General features: G+C 40.9%; 2 protein-coding genes across 2 annotated transcripts in view; both read right to left on the bottom strand.

The window, feature by feature from the left end:
- Positions 1 to 1,157: 1,157 nt before the first annotated feature.
- Positions 1,158 to 12,294, bottom strand: part of haus5 (HAUS augmin-like complex, subunit 5) — a 37,632-nt gene continuing 26,495 nt past the window's right edge. Inside the window, exon 20 of the transcript XR_006928273.1 lies at positions 1,158 to 1,200. The gene's annotated coding sequence lies outside the window, so the exon portion shown is untranslated. The remainder of the gene's footprint in view (positions 1,201 to 12,294) is intronic.
- The window catches only part of dohh (deoxyhypusine hydroxylase/monooxygenase), a 4,527-nt gene continuing 3,378 nt past the window's right edge, over positions 11,146 to 12,294 (bottom strand). The window contains exon 5 of the mRNA XM_046870802.1: positions 11,146 to 12,294. This exon is cut by the window's right edge and continues 53 nt beyond it. Coding sequence (XP_046726758.1) covers positions 12,031 to 12,294 — 264 coding nt within the window. The 3' untranslated portion in view covers positions 11,146 to 12,030.

Below are 12,294 nucleotides of genomic sequence, written 5' to 3'. Positions count from 1 at the left end.
AAAATGTTTTTTTGGAGATTTGTGCGAGATTCAGCCAGTTAGTCATTACAGGTACGAGTTTAAAGCGCTATAGCAGGAGATCCTCAACTCCAATTCATGTAAAGCATATCTTCATGGAGCTGGCTTTATGCACAGGGGTATTGTTATCCTAGAACAGGTTTGTGTCTCCTAGTTCAAGTCTCCTTGTTAAATTTTCACTCTGTTAAATCAAGTCAAGTTTATTTCTATACGCGCTTTTCACAACAGACACTGTCTCAAAGCAGCTTTCAACAATACAGAACACTGGAGAGTGAGAACTAACATGAGCACTGGAGTATAATATTATATGTAATATTCTTTCTACAGTCTTCTACAGTCTTTATGGTTATAAAACTAGGAGCTACTGAGCAACTCATAAAATAGCTCAACATTTGAGATCATCACAGATCCAGCACCAGCTTCTCCATGCCAGAGCCTTTAAACACTCCAGGAGGTCCAATGTCAAAACTCCACACATGTAGTGGAATCCAATTGGCACTGGTACGTCTCTAGATGGTTCGGGATGTTTGCGAGTTCGGCATCTACTTCTTCAAAGGTCCATAATCTTCATGAGGTGGGAGGTGACTGGAGCTGGCCAAACCTCAGGATGCCTCGGGATGGGTAGAGAAAGAGAAGCAGTGGAGATATTGGTGGTGATATTTCCTTGAACTTGTGAGAACTCTGGCTGCTGCATTCTGAACTGAAGCTTGTTTATTAATGATGCAGGACATCCACCTAGTAATGCATTACAGTAGTCTATTCTGGAGGTCATGAACGCATGGACGAGCTTCTCTGCATCAGATATAGATAACGTTTCTTAACTTAGAAATATTTCTACGGTGAAAGAAGGCTGTTTTTGTAACTTGGTTAATATTTTGAAGACAAGTTGCTGTCTAAAATAACTCTGTCTGACCGTATAAAAATTCAGTTGTGTTGTGGTATAAAATGCTGAATGTTGAATGATAGCTTTCACCTTCATTACGTTTAATCCCCTTCTGCATGGATAAGAAGTGTGTTTGTGTGTATGTCCATCTTTTAATCCAGGCTTGATAGCACTAATCCTTCCATTTAATCCTCCTCTTTCTGTCTCTCTCTCTCATACATCCATCTTAACCTGACGTTTCGGCCCATGAGACGTTCTCTAACACACACACACACACACACACACACACACACACACACCTTCTCCAACACAAGTCTCGTCTCACACTGTGACCAGTAGTAGATTGTAGAATTAAAAACAATACAGAAATCTATCCAGACACACAGTATAAGAGTGTATTACATCAGGGGGAAGAAATCGAGCAGCAGCCATGTTGGAAAGGACAAGAATTAAACCTGTGTCCATGTTCTTGAGAGAAAAAATCACAGGAAAACAAAAAACACCTGGAACATTGAAACTAGTATTTGATATTTCCTGAAGAAAAAATGGTGCTTCATGGTGCAAAAGTTATTACTGAACATTAGTTTCTCACTTTAAAACACACAAAGCAGTTCATGTTACTGACAGGAATTTTCCATTTCTTCAACGTTTTTGCCTTGCACCGTTCCCTTTGTCCACCAGATGTCCCCACTGTTCCCTCTTGTAGTTGTCCCGCTGTTTAGTTAATGGCTTTCACCTGTGTGTAATTATCTGTGTATTTAAGTTCTAGGGTTTTGTTGGAAATGTCTCCAGCCTCGTCACGATCATAAAAATCTTTCCTCTGATTTCCTCTTTCTGCTTGGGTTCACCTGCTCCCATGTATGAGGTGGTATCAAAAAGTTTCGAGACTCGCTCTGTTTACAAGAAAGTACTTTATTTATCTACGTTTATACACTATCACCTTCAAAATAGTCCCCTCGCACAGCAATACAGCGCTCCCAGCGGTTCTGCCACTTCTGTAACGTGTCCTGGAAGTCTTCTTTTCGGAGCGTGTCAATCTCCTTCTGCGTTTCGTACTGGATCTCCGCAACAGTGTGTCAAAACGGTGACCTTTGAGCCGGATCTTCATCTTCGGGAAGAGGATGAAGTTCGCAGGAGACAAATCTGGTGAGTCGGGTGAATGCGGAAGTGAGATCATGAGATTTTTCCCGACGAGAAACTCACGTGTGAGGAGAGCACAGAGTTCGCACGTGGTCAGAATAGCGGACGTGGTAACGCACGTGGTCAATATAACACCAGTTGCACAGCTATCGATGTACACACAATTTATGAAGGTCGGTGCTCCCTGTGACTGTGGGTGTAGCCCTGTGCTGCCATCTGCTGGTGTGTTACAAAACTAGTCTCAAAACATTTTGATACCACCTCTCATTAGAAAAGACCTTGTTTCTCAAGCCGCCACCCACCACCATCACACATCTATGTTCCCTGTTATATTTGGAGGGCGTGGGGTCAATGAGGTCACGTGACGTCAATGTGTCATAACATTATTCAGCAATTAATTTTCTCCACTGTGATGATTGTTTTGACAATTTTTTTTTTTTGACAGTTTTTTGTTTTGACTGTTAACCATAAAGTATCTCATCCACAAAATGCCACACACACACACACACACACACAAACACGTTTACATCAATAATTATTTATTCGTGTCAAGGTTCTATTTATCTAATTTAACAAAGTGTTTATATAATGCTTAATCATTCTATTTCCAAAAGTTTGTGGACACCCGACCTTAAGATTACTATGTGACCTTTGAACATCCAATTCCACATTTGCTCCTATAATAACCTCAACTACTCATGATTTTGTGGAGATTTCTGCTCCACAAGGGCGTTAAGGTACTGATGTAGTGAGGGAAGTGGGGGGTCAGTGATTAAAACATTGGATCAGAAGGTTACGAGTTTAAATCAAACCCAGTGCTCCAAGCGACCTTTGAGTAAGATCGTTGTATAAATGAGATAAAAATAGAAGTCGTACTGGATAAACTGTAAATGTGATGCCTGGGGTGCAGTGTTCAATTAATGAAATAGAGATGATCAGAGCTCTATAGCTTGTTATAATGACCTCCACTCTTCTGGGAAGATGTTCCACTCGATTTTGTGGAGATTAGTGCGAGATTCTGTCAGTTCGTAAACTGATGTAGGTGAGGTGAGGAGGCCTGGTGTTCGGCAAATGTAAAAAATTCATCCCAAAGGTGGCTTTGTGCACTGGAACATTGTCATGCTGGAACAGGTTTGGGTCTCCTAGTTCAAGTGAAGGGGAAATTTCATGCTGCAGCATCCAAAGACGTCCTGTACAATTGTGTGCTTCTGACTTTGTAGTAACAGTGTGGGGAAGCAGCACATATGGCTGGAAAAGTCAGGTGTCCCAATACTTTTGTCTATACAGTGTATGTGAATGATATACGACAGGGTTTGACGTAAAGTATAGTTTAGGGAACAAACATTGTTCCATGCTAGTCATCTAAAAAGAACATTTCACTTCAGATGTTTAACTAAAGTTTGAAACTTGGGTAATGGAGATCATTTTTTTTTAAATAAAGATGTTCTTTGTAGTATCAGGTTTTTAATGAAAGGTAAAATCCTGGAGTTTTGCCGATGACTCTATGGTTCTTTTCCTGTTGGTCGTTGTCCTCTCTCCTGCTCCGACTTCCTGTCCAGATGACTCCACCACCTTCTCTTCTTCTTCATCCTCGTCTGGGTCAAGGCCGAGGAACCGATCTGTTTGGAAATAGAGATGATCATTATTGCAGTCGTGAAGAACGATCTCGATCGTAGTGTTGATGCTTTAACCCTTTCATGCTCTGCACTCGAAGACTGTTGAAAAATTTATTGCTCCTTATGCACCATGAAACTCCAAGAAGATATGGTGTACATGGGTTGGAATGGAAGATCTCCTACAATAGTGCTCTGACCTCTTGAACACCTTTGGGTTAAATTGGAACGCTGAGGTGAGGTGAGGCCTCCTCACCTCACCTACATCAGTACCTGACTTTATTAACAAGAATGAAATCCCACATAAATGTTCACAAATACACTCCAAAATCTTGTGGAACATCTCCTCAGAAAAGTGGAGGTTATTATAACAGCAAACAAGGACTAAATGTGGAATGAAATGTCCACAAACCTTAGTTCATACAGTGTATATAGAATTTAGTGCTTTTTTTTTCTTATGCTGCATATAAGTTTTATCAATGTATTTAATGCTCCGAATGTCAAAATCTAGTTGTCTTTCAGGATTATGGCTCTGGCCCTCAGAGTCCCATCAGCCACTGCATCCTCACCCTTGTATCTTATGTTGCACTTTCTGCAGTTCCTCATTAACACATGACAAAATCATTAATGCATGAAAGAGTTCAAAAGCAGCCCGGAAGAGGAGCGTTCTTCAACGTGTTATGTCAACGCTAAGCAGTTTCTACATTTAGGTAAGTTATTAGGTTTAAAAACCATAACACACGGCATAAAAAAGTGAAAAAAACAAAGTTACAGATCAGTGAGATGTTGGTGAGTGTTAGGCATAATAACAGTCACTGATTCCCATCAGTGCATTTGCATAAACTTAACAATGTCACACGATTTTAAAAAGAGTGCATACAGAGATAGAGATACAGGTTGGCATTTGTATCGCGATGCATCGTTTTGAACATATTTGTGTTTGTAAATAATTTCTATATAATTATTAGTAGATGCGCTTTACTTTTTTTTATTTCGAAAGTGACCAATAGTGTTGCGACCAATATTTGATTTGTAGATCGATTTCTCGAGCGCTTTCTCTCAGCACCACTCGGCTATGGAGATGCGCATCCCTGGTGAGCGTGCGGTAATTCAGTAATTAATCGGAACCACCTTGCATTACTCCGACTAATCCCGTGCTGAGACAGCGGCTAAGGTGCTGGACGTCTCGCTGACGCTGGTGTTCCTTTCATGAAGGTGAAAACTCTGTCATTGTTCAGCTAAGAAGATATATACAAAATATACACATTTGTACAAAAGTATTGGGACACCTGAGCTTTCCTGCCATGTGTGTTGTTTATTTTTTTTCTCTCCAAACTGTTGCACACTGTATAGAATGTCTGGATGTTAAGACACATAAATCTGTCCCAGCATGACGATGCCCCAGTGCAATGGAGAGGAAGATTTTGACCGGTCTGCTATAGAGCTCTGATCTCAACCCTACTGAGCACCTTTGGGATGCACCCCAAGTGTTCTCACCCTCATCTACATCAGTACCTGATTTAACCCGACTTTTTAATGTTTACCTTGCCACAGTCACCCCAGGCTCAGGGATCAACACACATCATTCACTTTAATTCTTAAGTTCTGTAAAGCTGCTTTGAGACGACGTCTATTGTAAAAATCGCAATAGAAATAAACTTGAAACATGCAACAATCCGCTATTGATGGTGGGTTGATCCTGGCAAAAGAAAAGAAAAATCCCGATTCGATCAATTGAAAATCGGATTTAGGACATTTTCGACGTCAAATTGAACAAGTAATAATACCGTAATGAAAACGAAGCCGTTTTTTTTAACAAGTCATGTTCGTAGCTGTGTACATTCATCCCATATTTTTTAAACTGTTTTTTTATTGTTTATTACAGTAATCCCCCGTTTATCGCTCTGGTTACGTTCCAAAACGAAAAACCACGATAAACAGGCGCCACCCTAAAAAAAAATTTTTTGTATACAGTACTGTACTGTTAACATTTTACTTAATAATTATATTTTTATTATTACATTTTATTATTTCAACATAAAAACTATTCCCTATAAGTTTTTTGATCTATTATGCAACCTGCTAAAGACTGGGCAAACAAATTATTTATGTGGCAAACGCAATTCCTAAATAAGCCAGGGGGGGCGATATTTCAACCGCGGTAAAGCGGGGCAGTAATCCTTTTTTGTATTACTCATTATATTGGCTGATAATCAAGGTTTCAGTACCATTATCCAAAAAAAGCAAAGCTGGATTACTATTTGCACCTGGTGTCGCGGTTAATTCAACTTTAACAACAACAATGAAAAAAATGCTGTTTTTTTATTTACAAAATTTTTCTTTAGTCTTTTGAAGGTCAGCTCCTGACGCAATGTCACTGTACAGTCGATCAGCTCGGATTCAATGCGCCATACATACGCAAATTTAAAATCTTTTTGAACTCCGAGCTAGTAAGAAGCGTTATAAACTAGATATAGTAAATAACTATAAAAAAATATTAATAACAGGTTTTGTTAAAATAAAAAAGTTCGAAAATAATTATTTCAGGTGCTTTTTATTAATTCTGAAAGATGGAGAGAAGAAGGACAGGAGCCTCCAATATAAATTTTGTCTTGGGCCTGCGAACATGTCTCACTTTTTTTGTATTTAACCTTCTAAATGTTGTGCGTTTTCTTTTTTGTTGTGTCTTTCAGTGTTTCAAACAGCAGCGTTTTTTTTTCCTGTTTAGACCACGCCCACTCTGAGCTTAAATCTAAATACAAATGTGAATATTTGGAGCAACAGTTACAAATAGTGACACCTATGACAATAGATTATAACTAATCCGCTAGCATACTAGCATGATTTTAGGAGAAACCTGGAGAAACCTGTGCATTGTGTAGCAGCTCACTCAGACAGGTATGTTCCCCTCGGATCTGGGTGCATCCTTAATCTTCTTACAGAACACCTGAGACAGCAGGAAGTTCCACAGTATCACCGAGAGCGACGTGTTGGTTGTTATGATGGCGACCATTAGAGGATGCATCACTGGATCTTCACACCAAGCCTCCTTCTTTTTCTTCTTCTTCTTCTCTGATGTCTCTAACCGGCGACGCGGCTTGTTCGCTGATGTGTTAAAGGCTCTGGAGTATTTCTTATCCTTTCACACATGACCTTAATCTCCATCCAACCTCCATCCTTTCTGACCTTCTTGTGTGTGTCTCGCTAATCCACATTATCATAGCACACGTTCAGCACGCATGAGTTCCTCAGTGTCAGGATTTACAGATCGTGTCTGGTGCAGATCCTGAGAGCAGTAAAAGAGCTGTTTGGGTATTTTAACACTTTCAGTCGCAGATGATCAAAAATATTCCTTCCATCCTTCCATTAAGGGAATGTTCAGAGCCGGGCTCGGAATGTACGGGGTTCAAACTACAACCAGTAAAACTACACACACACCAGTGTTCACGACCTGAAGCCACTCTTCCTCCATCACTCTTTCACTTCATCTTTCCTTCCACCGATTTACATGTAGCTCTCTCTCTCTCTCTCTCTCTCTCTCTCTCTCTCTCTCTCTCGACATTTATTCCAATCAATCTACCTTCATCACTCTCACTCCCCGTCTTTTAACACTTCCTCTCTATCTCTCTAATTGTCACTCTTTCACTCCATCGGATTTTCTACTTTCACTTTGTCACCACTATCTTTCCACCACTCAGTGTCTGTCTGTCTGTCTCTTTTTAAACTCTTATAATCTGTCTGTCTGTCTGTCTGTCATTCTTTCTTTCTTTCTTTCTCTCTCTGTCTTTGTCTTTCTTTTGTCTGTCTCTCTATCACACTCTTATAATCTGTCTCTGTCTGTCTGTCTTTTACACTCAATCTTTTCTTTCTTTCTTTCTCGCTCAATCTTTGTCTGACTGTCTCTCTCGCTCTCTCTCTCTCTCTTTCTCTCTCTCTCTCAATCCGTCTCTTTCTGTCTGTCTCTCTCTTACACTCATATAAAATTTCTGTCTGTCGATCTTTGCCCCCCCCGTCTTTCTACTATTAACCACGCCCTCTTTATCTCTCTGTCACTCTTTCTCTCAATCAGATTTTTTTCTTCTATCACTCTGTAATTGATTTTTCCACCACTAACTTTCTTCCTTCTATCCGTCCTCCCTCATGACCTCAATTATTCTTCATATCTAAAGTGTAGTCTCTCTTTCTTTCTTGTGTACATTCTGACATGTTCTGCTGTTCCTCTAATGGATATCTCACCTGAATAAATCTGCTGCACTCACACAGACAGCGATACTTAATTAAGTATTAATATTAAGCGCCTACGATCGAGATCTTAATGAAATAAATTAGTAAAGATTATAAAGGACTGTGAGGATGGAAGAGAGCAATAACAAATGAGATCCAGCTCCATGAAGATCTGCTTTATATGCGTTGGAGTGAAAGATCTCCTGCTCAAACCCTACTGTAAACCTATGGGACAAATTTCTCACACCGACTGCACCCCAGACCTTCTCAAGCACAGGTCAGGTGTCCACAAACTTTTGGTTTGATCAACTTCTCTTGTTCTTGAGCAAATCTTACTTTTCTGTCCATTTCTTATATTATTGCATGTTTCAAGTACCGATTTCCATCAATGTAATTAATGCAGTCATTTACATGTACATATGTGTTATTATAATTTAAGGTTTTCTTTCTTTAAAATCTTCTTCTTCCTTCGGGTTCTCCCATTAGGGGGCGCCACAGCGGATCATCCGTCTCCATACCCCCCTGTCCTCTACATCTGCCTCTTTCACACCAACTACCTGCATGTCTTCCTTCACCACATTCATAAACCTCCTCCTTGGTCTTTCTCTTTTTCTCCTTCTTGGTGGCTCCATCCTCAGAATTCTCCTACTGATATACCCCATGTCTCTCCTCTGCACATGTCCAAACCATCTCAATCTCACCTCCCTCACCTTGTCTCCAAAACGTCCTACATGCTCTGTCCCTCTAATAAACTCATTTCTAATCCTGTCCATCGTCGTCACTCCCAACGAACATCTCAACATCTTCAGCTCTGCTACCTCCAGCTCCACCTCCTGTCTTTTACTCAATGCCACTGTCTCTAAACCATACAACATCGCAGGTCTCACCACAGTCCTATAAACTTTCCCTTTCACTCTTGCAGTAACCCTCCTATCACATTTTTTTCTCTAAAATAATTAGTTGTTTTTGATTTGTTTATTGTTATTGGAGGCTTTAAATGAGCCCTTATGGATTTTCCTGTTTTCCCTGCACAGCATACGGTTCCTTTTAAAAAAAAAAAAAAAAAAGTTATTAAAAATAGTTATTATATTTTTTTAAAATCCTAAACATTAAAGCCGTTTTTCTTTTTCTTATATCTCTTGATTTGTTTCGATTATTTCCCACAGTGTGTCTGATAAAGGAGTGGAAATAGAAATAGGAGGCTGCATTACCTTTGTATTTGTCGTCGCACGTGTTCGTGTGATTCATCTCTAAAAAAGAAAAAAAGAAAAAAAAAAAGATGAGATCTGGAAAAACCTGGGACGTGATAGCAGGGAAGAAACACTGCCTGTAAGGAAAAATCACCACGTTAGTCAGTTTGTGAAGTTCAATCTGCAAAAATAAGTCGTAATCAAATAAAAGATAAGTAGAAATAAAGCTCTGATGATGGTGTGTGCATTTCCTGATACAAAGCAGATGGTTTTAGATGAAGAAAAACGACAAAAAAAAAGCTGTGTGATTTTACCTAAAGCTGAATTGATGCTGAAGAATAAATCATTCGAATAAAATGAACACAGGCTTCCCATATGTACACATCGAAATAATAACAACAACAACAACAACAACAATAATAATGATATGAATGATATGATCGACTCTTTTCTCAGACCATACTTTTATTCCGGCTCGTCCTTGTCACTCTCGTCTTCAGTCTTGGAGCAGAAAGCTTGTGTCAGGATGTAGGCCCAGTAAAAAACAGTGATGGAAGTGTTGATGGTTATGATGCCGATCATAAACGGGTGCATCGTGGTTCCTTCGGATCCCAAAGTCGAAGACCTTTCAGTTTGAGCTTCAGCTCCGGTTTCTGCCACAGGTTTGTTTTTCTCCTCAGCTTCATGTTCGAACTTAATTCCTAATTCTAGTGCTTATGATTTTAAGAGGTTCATCCCAGGACTTGCTGAGTACCGAAAAACAATCCTGGACTTAACGGCAAAAAACAAACAATTCGTAATATCACATATTCCTCGTATTAAAAATGGTTTAGAAGTGTGTGTATATAGAAGAATAATGCTCTTTGGAACTCTTTTTCATTTGAATGGAAAATAATGGAAGCGTGATTTATTGTACTTTAGATAAATGTCGCTGACGGATTAGACCGCGTCGACTCGTCTTAGCGGATCAGACGGACCACTCGCTGTGCAGGATTAGCTGGAGATACGAACTACTCGGTTTTATCCCCCCTGCTTGAAACCCCTCTAAAAAATCCCTGATCATCAGGATCGTAAGCACCTCTGAGTGTAAGATCGGCGGCTTTAGCGAGTCAGCACACTGATACACAACATCCAATCGGATTTCAACCCCAGGCGTCACGTTCTCCCGTTCAGCGTCGACTCATGGTAGCTTCAAATCTAAGATGTCAGTTTAACCAATCAGATTGCGATGTACCCATTTCGAGTCCCCCTAGCCGACCTCCGGGCACATTAGCATTTTGACGTCTTTTGATTGGTTGGTCGGGGAGCGCGCTAGTCAGAGCTCGCAACCTGCATCTGTAGCAAACTTCCCATCCAACCTGACCCATCTTGAGAGGATTTTGCCTGAAGAATGGCAGAAAATCCCCCAATCCAGATGTGCAAAGCTTGTTGCATCACATCCAAAACGACTTCAGGCTGTTGCCAAAGGTGCTTCAAGTAAAGGGTGTAAATACTTCCGCACATGTGAGATGTTGAGGTTTTCGTTGGGAGTGACGACGATGGACAGGATTAGAAATGAGTTTATTAGAGGGACAGAGCATGTAGGACGTTTTGGAGACACGGTGAGGGAGGTGAGATTGAGATGGTTTGGACATGTGCAGAGGAGGGACATGGGGTATATCAGTAGAAAAATGTTGAGGATGGAGACACCAGGAAGGAGGAAAAGAGGAAGACCAAGGAGGAGGTTTATGGATGTGGTAAAGGGAAGACATGCAGGTAGTTGGTTTAAAAGAGGCAGATGTAGAGGACAGGGGGGTATGGCGCCCCCTAATGGGAGCAGCCGAAAGAAGAAAAAGATGTAGCTATAATTCACAAAAAAGTGTTATTGTCTATGAAAATGTAGTAATCATTTATTTTCGAACTGTTTCGCTTTTCAGAACGACCACTTACTGACTTTACTACAAAAACATGCACACGTACGTGTAAAACCGCATCTCACAGCAGGAATTATGAGTTATAAACGTAGCATTTAATCCCGTGGGTTTGTTTTTCTCGATGTGCATCGGTTTCCTGTGAGCGAGACAGAAAATCCGACAGCTTGAGCGTTTTATTTCTTTTATTTCTCCACACATTCGTATTAAAACAAGAAATACAGTAGCAACAGCTGCCAAACAGGAGGTTTATTCTGCGTGTCCATCAATAGTTTGATTTTGAGCGTCGAATTTGAAGGCGGTCGAAAATGTGCCATAAATCCTTCGACCCACCGACCAACCCCACCGAGCAAGTCATAAAAAAACTTCTCTTTTTTTTCATATCTGGACTTTCAGATTTGCTGTCCAGCTCTGGCGAACGTCCTCGCTTTTCAACTTCCTGCTCGACAATCCCTCAACCTCAAACCTCGACCTGTGCAAACCAAAATCATTTTGCATAAAGATCTGAAAACCTCGATCCACACTATAAGGTCAAAAGTATACGGACAGACGACATTCTTCTAGCCATGTGGTTCCACCTCAAACATTTACCACGAGGTTGTAGGCACACACTCGGTTGTACAGGGCGGTCTTTGGTTCGGCATCGTGAAGTTTTCCATTCACTTGACCTGGGAGACCCAATCCTGATCCAGCATGACAGTGCACCTGTGCACAAATCCAGCTTCATGAAGATGTGTTGGAGTGGAAGATCTCCTGCTATACTCAGGAACTCTATTGAAATAACAGCCTTGTAGCTGAATCTCCACAAACACACTCCAAAAAAAGATCTAGTGAAACATCTTCCCAGAAGTGTGGAGTTTATTATAACCGCAATAGGAACTAAATGTGGAATGGGGAAAAAAAAGTACACCAGGTATGGAAACTGGTCCTACAGATTTAAAACGCATTCATTTATCAGATAACGAAGCAGACTGAGTCTTTAAGAGAAGGTTTTTATGGGGTGAGGTGGAGATCACTGGTGGTGATGGTGATGATGATGAAGTCCTGAGTAATTATTGAGCGGCGTTTACTCGGAGCAGTCCGTCTGCGTACTGGAACTGCGCACTGTTCTCGTACTCCAGCATGTCCAACGCCACCTCACAGCTCTCCTTCACCACACGCTCGCTGTCCTCTCGGTAGCGCTGCAGGATGGACAGGCAGGAGTCCTGCCCGATGGAGCCGAGCGCCTCGGCACACTCGTGTCTCACCATGGCGTTCTCGCTCTTGTTCTCGAGGGCGGCGCAAAGCTGAGGGATGCTCGCCCCGTGCTGCATCTG

Source organism: Silurus meridionalis, chromosome 17 (assembly GCF_014805685.1).
Source record: "Silurus meridionalis isolate SWU-2019-XX chromosome 17, ASM1480568v1, whole genome shotgun sequence".
NCBI classification, from domain to species: domain Eukaryota; kingdom Metazoa; phylum Chordata; class Actinopteri; order Siluriformes; family Siluridae; genus Silurus; species Silurus meridionalis.
This window is presented reverse-complemented; position numbering and strand designations above follow the sequence as displayed.